The sequence below is a fragment of the Anser anser genome (genome assembly GCF_964211835.1).
Source record: "Anser anser genome assembly, chromosome: W".
Taxonomy (NCBI): domain Eukaryota; kingdom Metazoa; phylum Chordata; class Aves; order Anseriformes; family Anatidae; genus Anser; species Anser anser.
In genome coordinates this window covers 9,299,648-9,315,986 of record NC_139731.1, presented here as the reverse complement: position 1 = coordinate 9,315,986, position 16,339 = coordinate 9,299,648, and the positions used below count along the sequence as shown (strand labels likewise).

The 16,339-nt window shown below is 47.7% G+C and overlaps 2 protein-coding genes across 2 annotated transcripts in view; both read left to right on the top strand.

The window, feature by feature from the left end:
- The window catches only part of LOC310888739 (kinesin-like protein KIF2A), a 368,750-nt gene that overhangs the window by 339,566 nt on the left and 12,845 nt on the right, over positions 1-16,339 (top strand). The gene's annotated exons all lie outside the window — the stretch shown is intronic.
- On the top strand, positions 7,238-10,965 carry LOC310888810 (uncharacterized protein). The gene is made up of 2 exons (XM_083815913.1): positions 7,238-9,574; positions 9,653-10,965. The coding sequence occupies exons 1-2, from the start codon at positions 7,973-7,975 to the stop codon at positions 10,898-10,900; spliced, it is 2,850 nt and encodes a 949-aa protein (XP_083672039.1). The 5' UTR covers positions 7,238-7,972; the 3' UTR covers positions 10,901-10,965.

Here is a 16,339-nt window from a genome sequence, read left to right as displayed (position 1 = left end):
CCTGACACTTTCTTCCAAATCAGTGTCATACACCTGGTATCTGGATAGGCTAGACATCAGGAAGAGGTTCTTCGCCAAGAGGGTGGTCACACGCTGGAACAGGCTCCCCAGGGAAGTAGTCACTGCACCAAGCCTGTCTGAATTTAAGAAGCATTTGGACTGTGCATTTAGTCACATGGTCTAAAATTTTGGGTAGACCTGTGTGGTGCCAGGAGTTGGACTCGATGATCCTTATGGGTCCCTTCCAACTCGGGATATTCTATGATTCTATGATTCTATCTGGATCCTTGGGCTACAGCCAGCTGGGCATTGGGCCCCAGAATTGCTCACCTCACCCATCACAGAAATAGAGACAAATGAAGTTGCTGCTATTTTACCTTGAAAAATCTGAATCTTGCTGCACCTATCCAGCAGCATTGGAAATGTGTCTGCTGCTTCTGTTCTGCTGGACTCTGGCAATACTTTTCTCTAATACTGCAAATTGTGCTGGCAAATATCCACTCTGATACTTCAAAATCACTAGCAGTACACAAAGGCTGCCACAGTAGCTCTATAAATATATCCAACAAGTGCATTCTACTAGGTCCTGGCTTTTTTCTCATTCCCAAGAGCTTAATTTGGTTAGTTAAACAGAAGTGCTAGCTTTGTTTTTCACTCTTTATCTGGTAGAATTTACTGATTTACAGATGGATTGTCAAGATGCAGTGAGATTCAGGAGATAAAACAAGTGCTTTTTCTTTTGTTCTGTCTCGATGTTGCAATATCAGTATGGTTTTGTTTTCCTTAGCAATGCTGAGGTGGCTACATGTGTTCTCTAGACAGGGGATATCAGGTGAGAACTGGCAAAATGTGTCTGGTTTACCAGTTGCAGGATGAGAAGGTTTTTTCTTTTCCTTAACGCAGAATAATTATGCCATGACACAATGGCGTAATACTCCTACATAGGACTTTTTTTTTCCCCATTGGTTTCTTGCATCCTCTTAAGCTAGAGAATAAAAGTGCGGAAGCCACAAAGCCACGTTGAGTAGAGTATGGGTGTTGTGTTTGGGGTTTTGTTCAGTGTGTGCTTTTTGGGGGGAGTGGGGTTTGCAGGTATACTAGAATGCACTAGGATTGTTTTGCTGCTCCGGAAACAGCGAAACCTAGTTGCTACTCTTAAAATGAAATTTGAGAAAGCATAGCCAAAAGATGTATCCTGAAACTAGTTCCTAGTTATACAGAGTACGCATGAAAAGCCAGAATGTGACACCTCAGGAGAAATGACTTGTTTATTTTCTGTTTCTGATTATGAGAATTTGAGGGCTTTACATTTGGTATAACTGATAGAATTCAGGTGCCAGACCCAGGTTTTTAACATGCTTGCATGCTGGGTGTTGTGGTTTAACCCGGCTGGCAGCTAAACACCACACAGCCGTTCGCTCACCCTCCCCCCTCCCTCTCTGGGATGGGGGAGAGAAACGGGAAAGTGAAGCCGGTGAGTTGAGATAAAGACAGTTTATTAAGACAGGAATATAATAATAACAATAATAATAATAATAGTGATAATGAGAATAGTATTAATAATAATAATGTGTAAGAAAACAAGTGATGCACAATGCAATTGCTCACCGCCCGCTGACCGATGCCCAGCCTATCCCCGAGCAGCCGGCCCCCCACCCCGGCCAGCCACCCCTATATATTGTTTAGCATGACGTCAGATGGTATGGAATACCCCTTTGGCCAGTTTGGGTCAGCTGTCCTGGGTCTGTCCCCTCCCAGCTCCTGCTGCACCCCTAGCCTGCTCGCTGGCAGGACAGAGCAAGAAGCCGAAAAGTCCTTGGCTTGGTGTAAGCACTGCTCTGCAACAATTAAAACGTCAGCATGTTATCAGCACTCTTCTCATCCTAATCCAAAACATAGCACCCTACCAGCTACTAGGAGGAAAATTAACTCTATACTAGCCAAAACCAGGACAATATCCACCCCTCATTACATACCATCTATGTCATTTTCAGGTACCAGACTTTCCAATACATCCCAATTAATCACCACTTTTCCTGTCCTTCGATATATATACACACAGTTATCATTCTTTAAGTCTATGCACCATCCCTCTAAAAAGTCCACTGAGTTTGTTTAGTCCACGACCTTGAGCTCCATCTGTCATAACAGTCCTTCAAGGCAGGAAAGATGGTGTATGGTGTTGGATTTTTGCATGCTGAAGCCAGATCTGGTTTCGTCATTGCTGTGCTTGACCAATTCTGTCACTGCTGCACTTTGTTCAGTTCTGTGGTGGTTTTACCCAGCTGGGCAGCCGAACTCCACCACAACCACTCTTTCACTCCCCCTCCTCAAAGGGAAAGGGGGAGAAAATATGATGAAAAGAGCTCAAGGGCTGAGATAAGGACAGGGAGATCACTCAATAATTATTGTCACGGGAAAAACAGACTCAGCATAGGTAGATTAATATAATTTATTACCTATTACTAACAGGCTAGACCAGTGAGAAACTAAAAGCAAACTAAAAATGACATGCAGAAAACGCACTCCACAATCAGTAAGATTGTAAAGTAGGTATGTTTATTCAGCACTGGGCAGCACAGGGGGTAGTCCCACCAAAGTCGTGTGCCCCTCAACACGGCAACTTGCCTTGGTTATATGCGGTAAAGAGTTACATATGCGTGAAGTTTCCCAATGGGCCTATACATATGCATGACATATCCCTACTTCATATTAAAATTAGTTCCAAGAAGTAATTTCCATAAACTCCTCCAATCTGTGCTTGCGCAGTGTCTCCTGGTGGTGGTCGCCGGGGGTCATGGGGATGAAGGCTGATAACTCTTCTTCATCACCACTAGTTGACCTCCTGTCTTTGTGCAGACTCAGCTGCTCCTTGGCTCTTGTCCAAACCACAGGATCGGTCTCAGCTGGTTCTTGAGACAGGTTCCCCGTTTTTATCAGGAACCATCCTTTGTGAGGGGCCCCAAGACTTCTTGTTTCGGTTAATTTGCACAGTAGTAAGCAAAGACATTAAGCAACATCTATTTTTAATACAATAATCTAGGTATTGATTAGTCAGCGTCCTGTCTACTAAGATTCTCTTAACTCCCTCTCTCAAAAACACCTTCCCCCCATCCAACCTCTTCTACATCCTCCCCCCGAGCAGCACAGGGGAACTGCGAACGAGGGCTGTGGTTAATTTGTAACACACTGTCTCCGCTGTTCCTTCACTGTCACTCTCTTCCCCTGCTCCAACGTGGGGTCCCTTCCACGGGATGCCGTCCTTCCCGATACCAAGTCAGAAGGACATATGTTTCTCTCCTCAGTTTGGGAAGGACGGCATCCCGTGGGAGGGACCCCACGTTGGAGCAGGAGAAGAGAGTGACCGAGAAGGAGAGACGGAGACAAAGTGCTATAGACTGACCACAACCCCCATTCCCTAGTAGACTGACCACAACCCCCATTCCCTAGTTCCTCTGCACTGCTCGGGGGGAGGAGGTGGAAGAGGGTGGATGGGGGGAAGGCGTTTTTTTTTTTCTTTCCTTTGTTTCTCACTTCTCTAGCTAGTTAGTAATAGGCAATAAATCTTACTGTCTCCCTACTCTGAGTCTGTTTTGCTCATCACAATAATTATTGAGTGATCTCCCCATCCTTATCTCAACCCCTGAGCCCTTTGTGTCATATTTTCTCCCCCTTTCCCTTTGAGGAGGGAGAGAGACTGGCCATGGTGGAACACGGCTACCCACCCGAGTAAAACCACCACAGCCCTTTTTGGCACCCAACATGGGGCTTCTTCAGCACGGGCCACCTCCTCCTCTGGTGATATCCCAAAATATTTGCCTTCTGGCCAGTCCACAATCACTTCCAGGATTTCTGGGTGAACAATTAATACGGGGTGACTGGCCTTGGTGGGGTAACCACTGCTCAGGGTCTGGCTGGGCATCAGTCAGATTGTGGTAAGCAATTGTGCATCACTTGCTTTGTATATTATTATTATTATTATTCCTTTTCTGTCCTATTTAACTGCCTTTATCTTAACCCACGTTTTAACTTTTTTCCAATTCTCTCCCCCATCCCAAATAGCTGGGGGAGTGGCGCAGTTAGCGAACAGTTGTTTGGTGCTTAGCTGCCTACCAGGTTAAATCACAACAGAAAGAAAAAATATTATTTCACAGCAGTAGCTGGGAGAGAGGACCATGAAAATGTAGAGAGAAACAACCCTGCAGACACCAAGGTGAGTGAAGAAGGAGGGGGAAGAGGTGCTCCAAGTACCAGAGCAGAAGTTCCTCTGTGGCCTGTGGAGAGGACCATGGTGGAGCAGGCTGTCCCCCTGCAGCCCTTTGTGTACCACAGCAGAGCGGATATCCACGCTGCAGCCTGTGGAGAGGAGACCACACAGGTGTCCTGGTGAGAGCTGCCACCCATGGGGGACCCATTCTGGAGCAGTCCATTCCTGATGGACTGCACCCCGTGGTACAGACCATGGTATTGGAGCAATTCTTGAAGAACTGCAGTCTGTGGGAAGCCCATGTAGGATCAGTTCGGGAAGGACTGCATTCTATGGGAGGAATCCCATGTTGGAGCAGGGAAGAAAGTGAAGATGAAAGAGTGGCAGATGATGAAGTGTTATGGACTGACTACATCCCCCATTCCACATTCCCCTTCACTGCGTGGTGGGAGAAAGTAGAAGATGGTGGATGGGGGAAAGGTGTTTTTGGTTTGCTCTTGGTTTCTCACTGCTCTGTTCTGTTAGTAATAGGCATTAAATTGCATTACTCTCCCTATGCTGAATCTGTTTTGCCTGTGACAGTAATTGGTCAGTGATGTCCCTGTCCTTTTTTCAACCCTTGAGCTGTTTTTATCTTATTTTCTCCCCCTGTTCCTTTGAGGAGGGGGAGTGAGAGAGCGGTTGTGGTGGAGTTCAGCTGCCCATCAGTGTGAAACCACCACACTTTGATAATGATAATCATATGTTTTTTATTGTTGATTTTCATATTCTATTTTTAATATTCTTAATTCCTGCCGATGGGAAGTAGTGAATTCTTTCTTTTGCTTTTCTTGAGCACACAACTTTTGCTTTACCTAGTAAACTGTCTTTATCTCAACCCATGAGTTCACACACTTTTACCTTTCTGATTCTCTCCCCCATCCCACCTGGTGAGAGTGAGTGAGCAGCTGTGTGGTGCCTAGCTGCCTGCTGGGTTAAACCACAGCACAGTGAAATCTAACTGTCGTTCACTTGCTTTTGAAATCTGAAAATATTTGTCGTTTAAATGTTATTAAATCTTTACTTTTTAATCTTAGAACTACTGAAATATAAAAATAATATTTCAAAAAAGAAATATAGGTGTATGCATATATCTTAGTAGCAAGACTGTTTCCATTAGTATAGCTCATGCTGGTTGCTACTCCATTTCTGAACACCTGATCCATAATGAGTAGGAGACAGTAGAGATGTAGTGGCAAGGCATTTCTCATACTGACTAAACCAGAATTTTTATATAGGACTTTATTTCTGATAATCACAGGGGTCTACAGAACAACAATTGGCACTATGATGACTATGTATTTTGTTATTTATGCCACCTCTATAAAGCATATAACTTTTTAAAATGTTCCTGAAGATATAGTGGAAGGCCTATGTACTGGTCCAGGCATTTTTCCTATAGGAGTAAAGGCGATTATTTGGTTTTGGTATTTATGTGTTATTCTCAAATTCTCACAAGATTAGACTTTTGTTTGTTTGTTTGTTTCCCCTGAATACACAGAGGACTGCAATTTATGCATTTAATATAAAAACACAAACCCTACACATTTCTCCTATGCATCCATCAAGAAGTCTGCCAAACCACTATATGCCAAACACTGCATTTTCAAAGTAGCAAAGCACCGGTACATTTACAGACATTGTTTTCTTAAACATTTATTTGGCTAGAGCTGTATTTTCTCACTCGGTCTTACAGCTCCTCACAAATCCATGGTATGCTCTTTGCCATAGCTGTTCCTGTTCTACTTTGAATAATAGTAATGCTTTACATAAAGAGTTTAATCTTCACCATTCCATAAATAATGTACAGATTTATTATGTGTAAGAATTTCTTCTAATATTTTACTACCTAGTCATTTATGAAAATTGTCATAGGACATGTAGTTAGAGGGAATTTAAATAATATCATAAACCCTAACCTTTAATAATTAGTTCTTAAAAGTATTTTTAATTTATTTTTTTGTTTTGTGATTTCACACTTCTTCTGTTATGTTTCCTGAATGCGTTTCAAATTTTGTTTAAGTTTATACTTCATGTTTTGTTTAAACAACTACTTAAGAATGCCATCCAGAGATCTGTCCTGAGGCCGGATAGCTATGAGTGGCAGGGAGTGTGGGAGGATATAGGCAGGCATCTAGAGCAGTGGGCACCTCCAGTGCTTTGGAAATTCACCCCTGAGCAAGTACAAAATCCTCAAAAACTGTCAGAATGCTTGAAAATGGTGTGTCTTCACCCTGGCAATTCCAAAGAGACACAAATCACTGCAGCGTGCTGGGGCTTAGCCTATGCTTACCAAGCTGCAATTGATGCCACTATAACCCCAGTGACAGACCCTGCGGCCACTCCAAGCCCTATGAAAGGCACAGCGGTCGTTCCAACCCCAGCGGCCACTCCAAACCCTGTGACGGGCCCAGTAGCTGTTCCAACCCCTGTGACAATCCCTGCAGCTGTTCCAACCCCTGTGACGAGCTCTGCAGCTGTTCCAAATCGTGTGACAGGCCCCAAGGCTAGGCCAGGGAAACAGACTGCAGCAGTGTCATTTGCCTCTGTATCTAAGATGAAACGGTGGATGAGAAAGTCAGTTTGTTTAGAACGCAGAGGAATTCCTATTCAGACTGGGGAGGAAGACAACGATGAGATAGGCTACTCCAAAGTGGCTGGGCCATCACAGGAACAGAAGGACAAAGGGACAGATATCATAAGAGCATCAATAATTACCGAAGGCCTATACCAGCATAAGCTATGAGATACGCAAAAAGATTTCATTTGTTACCTAGGTGAGCACCTTGTCACCTGGCTGCTGGGACAGCAGAGCCAATAGTCTGAAATTAGAGGGCAGGGACGCTAGGCAGCTGGGATCCCTTGCTAAGGACGTAGGCATTGACAAAGCAATTGGAAATGGAGCACAAGTCTTCACCCTCTGGAGCCATCTCCTGTGAAGGAAAGGTATCCCTGCAAGGAAGATCTTGTATGTCAGCCAGGCAAGTAGACCACCATGGAGAGGGGAATTGTCCTGGTTCCAGTTAGGACAGAGTTAAGTAGCTCATAGTAGCTGGTAGGGTGCTATGTTTTGGATTAGGATGAGAAGAGCGCTGATAACATGCTGATGTTTTAATTGTTGCAGAGCAGTGTTTACACCAGGCCAAGGACTTTTCGGCTTCTTGCTCTGTCCTGCCAGCGAGCAGGCTGGGGGTGCAGCAGGAGCTGGGAGGGGACAGACCCAGGACAGCTGACCCAAACTGGCCAAAGGTGTATTCCATACCATCTGACGTCATGCTAAACAATATATAGGGGTGGCTGGCCGGGGTGGGGGGGCCGGCTGCTCGGGAATAGGCTGGGCATCGGTCAGCGGGTGGTGAGCAATTGCATTGTGCATCACTTGTTTTCTTACACATTATTATTGTTAATACTATTATCATTATCACTATTATTATTATTATTGTTATTATTATATTCCTTATATTCCTTATATTCCTGTCTTAATAAACTGTCTTTATCTCAACTCACCGGCTTCACTTTCCTGTTTCTCTCCCCCATCCCAGAGAGGGAGGGGGGAGGGTGAGCGAACGGCTGTGTGGTGTTTAGCTGCCAGCCGGGTTAAACCACAACAGTCCTTTTGGCGCCCAACGTGGGGCACGAAGGGTTGAGATATCGACAAATCTGACCAGAGTGTGTTAAACTAAAATTGGTATAAGTATTGGACCTGCTTAATAGTTGCTAGTCACGATGTTGATTGCCTTAATCTCCAGTCTGCTGTACCTGTATTCCAAATTGAGTTTTATGGTGCGTTACTTTCTGTATGTGCTCCCTGTTGCACTGTTTATCCTTTCTGGGCCCTGGTTTAAGATTGTTATGGTACTGTGCGGTGTAGCAATGGCTTATGAAATGATGAAATATCTGGTCATGACTTTAACCTGGTATTTGTACTCAGCACTGACGTCGACTCTATACTTTGGAACCCATATCTCGGAAACTATTAGCAATTACACCTATTGCCTGTTTTCGTTAGGGAGCCAATCTGTGAAGGGGACAGGGGAAGACATGTTTCCCTACCTGTTCACTCTCCCTTTCTCCTTCACCACCACCCTCTTATCCCCCGAGCTAGTTACGGTGGCTCTCCGAGATGTTGAATATCCTTGGGATACTCAGACCAGCCTGCTCTTGTTGTTATGTCTCCTGAATGCGCTTCAGATTTTGTGGAGGGTTAAACAACTACTCAGGAATCTCATCCGGAGATCTGTCTTGAGGCGGGATAGTTGCGAGTGGCAGGGAGTGTGGGAGGATATGGGCAGGTTTCTAGAGCAGTGGTCACCTCCAGTGTTTTGGACATTCACCCCTGAACAACTGCAAAATCCTAAAAAGCTGGCAGAATGCTTGAAAAAAAGGTGTCATGACTCTGGCAGTTCCAAAGTGACACAAATCACTGTAGCGTGCTGGGGTCTGGCTTGTGCCTATCGAGCTGCAATTGATGCTACTAGCAACCTAGCTCCAGCTCCTGCAGCCGTTCCAGTTCCAGCTCCTGCAGCCGCTCCAGCTCCAGCTCCTGCAGCCGCTCCAGCTCCTGCAGCCGCTCCAGCTCCTGCAGCCGCTCCAGCTCCAGCTCCTGCAGCCACTCCAACTCCAGCTCCTGCAGCCGCTCCAGCTCCTGCAGCTGCTCCAGCTCCAGCTCCTGCAGCCGCTCCAGTTCCAGCTCCTGCAGCTACTCCAGCTCCAGCTCCTGCAGCCGCTCCAGCTCCTGCAGCCGCTCCAGCTCCTGCAGCCGTTCCAGTTCCAGCTCCTGCAGCCGTTCCAGCTCCAGCTCCTGCAGCCGCTCCAGCTCCTGCAGCTACTCCAGCTGCAGCTCCTGCAGCCGTTCCGGCTCCTGCAGCCGCTCCAGCTCCAGCCCCTGCAGCCGCTCCAGCCCCTGCAGCCGTTCCGGCTCCTGCAGCCGCTCCAGCTCCAGCTCCTGCAGCCGCTCCAGCTGCAGCCCCTGCAGCCGCTCCAGCTCCTGCAGCCGCTCCAGCTCCTGCAGCTGCTCCCACTCCTGTGTCTGGGTCAGAGAAACGAGCCGTAGCAGTGCAAGTTGACCCCGCAGAGGGTATTCCAACCCCTGTGGCAGACCCTGTGTCTGGGTCAGAGAAACGAGCTGTAGCAGTGCAAGTTGCCCCTGTAGACAAGGTGAAAAAATGGTATAGAGGCTCAGGTCGTTTACAACGCAGACAGTCTTCTGCTAAGTCTGGGCATAGTGAAGACGAGGCTGGGCCATCAAAGGTGCAGGAGACTGAAGATGAGGATGAGGATGTCGAAAAATCAACAGTAACTACCCGGACTCCATACCAGCCATCAAAGGTGCAGGAGACTGAAGATGAGGATGAGGATGTCGGAAAATCAACAGTAACTACCCGGACTCTACACCGGCCATCAAAGGTGCAGGAGACTGAAGATGAGGATGAGGATGTCGAAAAATCAACAGTAACTACCCGGACTCTATACCAGCGTGAGCTACGAGATGTGCGAAAAGATTTTGGTCGCTGTATAGGCGAGCAGCTTGTCACCTGGCTGCTCCGGTGCTGGGACACGGGAGCCAATTATGTGGAATTGGAGGGCAAGGAAGCCAGGCGGCTGGGATCCCTTGCTAGGGACGCATGCATTGACAAAGCAATTGGAGATGGAGCACGATCTCGCAGCCTCTGGAGGCGTCTCCTGTCAGCTGTGAAGGAAAGGTATCCCTTCAAGGAAGAACTTGTATGTTTACCAAGCAAATGGACCACCATGGAGAAGGGAATTCAGTACCTGAGGGAATTGGCCGTACGGGAAGTAATTTATAAGGACCTAGACGACGCACAAACATCCGCAGATCCAGATGCAGTCCAGTGTACACCACCCATGTGGCGGAAGTTTGTACAGAGTGCACCATCATCATATGCCAGCTCATTGGCAATACTAGCCTGGAAAGCGGAGGAGAATCCCACAGTGAATGAAGTGACTAAAATACTCCGGCAGTACGAAGGAAATCTCTCCTCTTCCCTAAAGGCCTGTGTCTCAGCTGTGGAGAAACTCTCTGAAGAGGTCCACCAACTTAAAGAGAATTTATCTTCCCCTCCACCTGAACGAACCAGTGTCCACCAGCTAAAAGAGAATGCTTTAGAGAAACTTTCTGAAAAGATCCACCAACTTGAAGAAAGATTATCTTCCCCTTCACCTGAACGAACCAGTGTCCACCAGCTAAAAGAGAATGCTTTGGAGAAACTTTCTGAAAAGATCCACCAACTTGAAGAAAGATTATCTTCCCCTCCACCTGAACGAACCAGTGTCCACCAGCTAAAAGAGAATACTTTGGAGAAACTTTCTGAAAAGATCCACCAACTTGAAGAGAGATTATTTTCCTCCCCACCTGTACAAACCAGTGTCTCAGCTATTAGGGGTAAACGTTCATCTATGCAAGGAAGACAATATGGTGGGCACACACACCGCGCCACCCTGTGGTTTTACCTACGTGACCATGGAGAGGACATGAGAAAATGGGATGGAAAATCTACTGCGACCCTAGAGGCACGGGTACGTGAATTGCAAAGGAAAACAATTGGGAAAAAGGAGTTCTCTGAAAGGTTTGCTGCTCCAACTTCGAGCAGGCAGTCCTTTAAACACAGAAATGAAGATTCTGACCAGGACTAGAGGGGCCCTGCCTCCAGCCAGGGGGAGGAAAGGGACAATCGAGTTTATTGGACTGTGTGGATTTGATGGCCTGGCACGTCAGACGCACAGAAGTATAAGGCTTTAGTAGACACCGGTGCACAATGTACTCTAATGCCATCAAGCTATAAAGGGCCAGAGCCCATCTGTATTTATGGTGTGATGGGGGGATCCCAGCAGTTAACTGTATTGGAGGCTGAAGTGAGTCTAACCGGTAATGAGTGGCAAAAGCACCGTATTGTGACTGGCCCAGATGCTCCGTGCATCCTTGGCATAGACTATCTTAGAAGAGGATATTTCAAGGACCCAAAAGGGTTCCGCTGGGCTTTTGGCATAGCTGCTTTGGAAACAGAGGACATTAAACAGTTGTCTACCTTGCCTGGTCTCTCAGAGGACCCTTCTGTTGTGGGGTTACTGAGGGTTGAAGAACAGCAAGTGCCGATCGCTACCACAACTGTGCACCGGCGGCAATATCGCACCAACCGAGACTCCCTGAGTCCCATCCATAAGCTAATTCGTCAACTGGAGAGCCAAGGAGTGATCAGCAAGACTCATTCACCTTTTAATAGTCCCATATGGCCAGTGCGAAAGTCTAATGGTGAGTGGAGACTAACAGTGGACTATCGTGGCCTGAACGAAGTCACGCCACCACTGAGTGCTGCAGTGCCGGACATGCTAGAACTCCAGTATGAACTGGAATCAAAGGCAGCCAAGTGGTATGCCACAATTGATATCGCTAATGCATTTTTCTCCATCCCTCTAGCAGCACAGTGCAGGCCACAGTTTGCTTTCACTTGGAGGGGAGTCCAATATACTTGGAATCGGCTGCCCCAGGGGTGGAAACACAGCCCTACCATTTGCCATGGACTGATCCAGTCTGCGCTGGAGCAGGGGGAAGCTCCTGAACACCTGCAGTACATCGATGACATCATTGTGTGGGGTGACACTGCAGAAGAAGTTTTCGAGAAAGGGAAGAAAATAGTCCAAATCCTTCTGAAGGCCGGTTTTGCCATAAAACAGAATAAAGTTAAAGGACCTGCACGAGAGATCCAGTTTTTAGGAATAAAATGGCAAGATGGACGTCGTCAAATCCCAATGGATGTGATCAACAAGATAACAGCTATGTCTCCACCAACTAGCAAAAAAGAAACACAAACTTTCCTAGGAGTCGTGGGGTTTTGGAGAATGCATATTCCAAATTACAGTCTGATTGTAAACCCGCTCTACCAAGTAACCCGTAAGAAGAATGCTTTTGAATGGGGCCCTGAGCAACGACAAGCCTTTGAACAAATTAAGCAGGAAATAGTTCATGCAGTAGCCCTCGGGCCAGTCCGAACAGGACCAGATGTAAAGAATGTGCTCTACACCGCAGCCGGAGAGAATGGTCCCACCTGGAGCCTCTGGCAGAAAGAACCTGGGGAAACTCGAGGTCGACCCCTGGGGTTTTGGAGTCGGGGATACAGAGGATCTGAAGCCCGCTATACTCCAACTGAAAAGGAGATATTGGCAGCATATGAAGGAGTTCGATCTGCTTCGGAAGTGGTCGGTACTGAAGCGCAGCTCCTCCTGGCACCCCGACTGCCGGTACTAGGCTGGATGTTCAAAGGAAGGGTCCCCTCTACACATCATGCAACTGATGCTACATGGAGCAAGTGGGTTGCACTGATTACTCAGCGGGCTCGAATAGGAAACCCCAGTCGCCCAGGAATCTTGGAGGTGATTATGGACTGGCCAGAAGGCAAATACTTTGGGATATCATCAGAGGAGGAGGTGGTTCGTGCTGAAGAAGCCCCCCTGTACAACAAGCTACCGGAAAATGAGAAGAAATATGCCTTGTTCACTGACGGGTCCTGTCGTATTGTGGGAAAGCATCGGAGATGGAAAGCTGCTGTATGGAGTCCTACACGACGAGTTGCAGAAGCTGCTGAGGGAGAAGGTGAATCGAGTCAGTTTGCAGAAGTAAAAGCCATTCAGCTGGCTTTAGATATTGCTGAACGAGAAAAGTGGCCAGTTCTCTATCTCTATACTGATTCATGGATAGTAGCAAATGCCCTGTGGGGGTGGTTACAGCAATGGAAGCAGAGCAACTGGGAGCGCAGGGGCGAACCCATCTGGGCTGCGGCATTGTGGCAAGATATTGCTGCCCGGGTAGAGAACCTGGTTGTAAAGGTACGCCATGTAGATGCTCATGTGCCCAAGAATCGGGCTACTGAAGAACATCAAAACAACCAGCAGGTGGATCAGGCTGCTAAGATTGAAGTGGCTCAGGTGGACCTGGACTGGCAACATAAGGGTGAATTATTTATAGCCCGATGGGCCCATGACACCTCAGGCCATCAAGGTAGAGATGCAACCTACAGATGGGCTCGTGATCGAGGGGTGGACCTGACCATGGACACTATAGCACAGGTTATTCATGATTGTGAAACATGTGCTGCAATCAAGCAAGCCAAACGGTCAAAACCTCTTTGGTATGGAGGACGATGGCTGAAATATAAATATGGAGAGGCCTGGCAGATTGATTACATCACACTCCCTCAAACCCGCAACGGCAAGCGCCACGTACTTACAATGGTGGAAGCAACCACCGGATGGCTGGAAACATATCCTGTGCCCCATGCCACCGCCCGGAACACTATCCTGGGCCTTGAAAAGCAAGTCCTATGGCTACATGGCACCCCAGAGAGAATTGAGTCAGACAACGGGACTCATTTCCGAAACAACCTTATAGACACTTGGGCCAAAGAACATGGTATTGAGTGGGTGTATCACATCCCCTATCATGCACCAGCCTCTGGAAAAGTTGAACGATACAATGGACTGTTGAAGACTACACTGAAAGCAATGGGTGCTGGGACATTCAAAAATTGGGATACACATTTGGCAAAGGCCACCTGGTTAGTCAATACCAGGGGATCTGCCAACCGAGCTGGACCTGCCCAATCAAACCTGTTACACACTGTAGAAGGGGATAAAGTTCCTGTAGTGCACGTAAGAAACATGCTGGGGAAGACAGTCTGGGCTACTCCTGCCTCAGGAAAAGGCAAACCCATTCGTGGAATTGCTTTTGCTCAGGGACCTGGATGCACTTGGTGGGTAATGCAAAAGAATGGGGAGGTCCGGTGTGTACCTCAAGGGGATTTGATACTGGGTGAGAATAGCCCATGAGTTGAATTGTAGTATGTTAATTATTATATAATACTGTATGTCATCACTACCATGATTGCTATATATCATAGATGAAAATGGTGATTAATTAGAATGTATTGGACAGAGTGTAACCTGAGCATGACATAAATGGTATGGAATAAGGGGTGGATATCTGTCCTGGTTTCAGTTAGGACAGAGTTAAGTAGCTCATAGTAGCTGGTAGGGTGCTATGTTTTGGATTAGGATGAGAAGAGCGCTGATAACATGCTGATGTTTTAATTGTTGCAGAGCAGTGTTTACACCAGGCCAAGGACTTTTCGGCTTCTCGCTCTGTCCTGCCAGTGAGCAGGCTAGGGGTGCAGCAGGAGCTGGGAGGGGACAGACCCAGGACAGCTGACCCAAACTGGCCAAAGGGGTATTCCATACCATCTGACGTCATGCTAAACAATATATAGGGGTGGCTGGCCGGGGTGGGGGGGCCGGCTGCTCGGGAATAGGCTGGGCATCGGTCAGCGGGTGGTGAGCAATTGCATTGTGCATCACTTGTTTTCTTACACATTATTATTGTTAATACTATTATCATTATCACTATTATTATTATTATTGTTATTATTATATTCCTTATATTCCTTATATTCCTGTCTTAATAAACTGTCTTTATCTCAACTCACCGGCTTCACTTTCCCGTTTCTCTCCCCCATCCCAGAGAGGGAGGGGGGATGGTGAGCGAACGGCTGTGTGGTGTTTAGCTGCCAGCCAGGTTAAACCACAACAGTCCGGGTTAAACCACAACAGGAATCCAGTACCTGAGGGAATTAGCTGTATGGGAGGTGATTTATGATGATGTAGTGGGTTTACGTGGCAAATTTTTGGTACCGGGGGGCCATAGCGGTGGCTTCTGTGAGAAGAATCTAGAAGCTGCCCCATGTTAGGTAAGGGCCCCACTGCTGACCATAGCTGAGCCAATAAGTGATGTTGTTTGCGCCTCTGTGAGAGTATATTTAAGAAAGGGGGGGGGGGGGGGGAAAACCTCTGCACCACACAGCAGCTGGGAGAGTGAGAGGAGTGAGGAACAGTCTTGCAGGCGCCAAGGTCAGTGAAGAAGGAGGGGGAAAGGTGCTCCAGGCGCCAGAGCACAAGTCCCCTGCGGCCTGTGGTGAGGACCATGGCGAAGCAGGCTGCAGCCCATGGAGTACCACAGTGGAGCAGGGTTCCACGCTGCAGCCTGTGGAGGAGACCACGGTGGAGCAGGTGGACCTGCACCAATGGAGACTGCGGCCTGTGGAAGACCCCTGCCAGAGCAGATTCCGGGCCGGACCTGTAGCCCGTGGAGAGGAGCCCACGCAGGAGAAGGTGACCTGGCAGGAGCTGCTGCCCGTGGGGGACCCAGATTGGAGCAGTTTGCTCCTGAGGGATGGACCCCATGGTACGGACCCATATCTGGAGCAGTTCTTGAAGAGCTGCTGCCTGTGGGCAGCCCACGCTGGATCAGTTCACCAAGGACTGCATCCCGTGGGAGGGACCCCACAGCACAGGGAACGAGAGTGACCAAGAAGGAGCGCTATAGACTGACCATAACCCCCGTTCCCCCATTCCCCAGCGCCGCTCGGGGGGAGGAGGTGGAAGAGGGTGGATGGGGGGGAAGGTGCTTTTGGTTTCTTTCCTTTGTTTCTCACTTCTCTAGCTTGTTAGTAATAAGCAATAAATCTTACTATCTCCCTATGCTGAGTCTGTTTTGCCCGTCACGATAATTACTGTGCGATCTCCTCATCCTTATCTCAACCCTTGAGCCCTTTTCATTGTATTTTCTCCCCGTTCCTCTTTGAGGAGGGGGAGTGAGAGAGCGGTTGTGGTGGAGCTTGGCTGCCCACCCGAGGAAAACCACCACAGATGACCTACACAACTAACAGCTATCCAAAGATCCAGATGAAGTCAAGTGTACACGACCCATTTGGCGGAAGTTTGTACAGAGTGCACCATCATCATATGCCAGCTCATTGGCAGTAATGACCTGGAAAGACCATGAGGAACCCATGGTGGATGAAGTGGATAAACAACTCCGGCAGTCCAAATAAAGTCTCTCCTCTTCCCTACAGGCCTGGATCTCAGCTGTGGAAAAACTTTCTCAAGAGGTCCACCAACTTAGAGAGGATTTATCTTCTTCCCCACCTCTACAAACCAGTGTCTCAGCTATCAGGGGTAAGTATCCTTTTGTTCAAGAAAAAAGATATAGTGGGTACACACCCTGTGCCACCCTGTGGTTTTACCTAT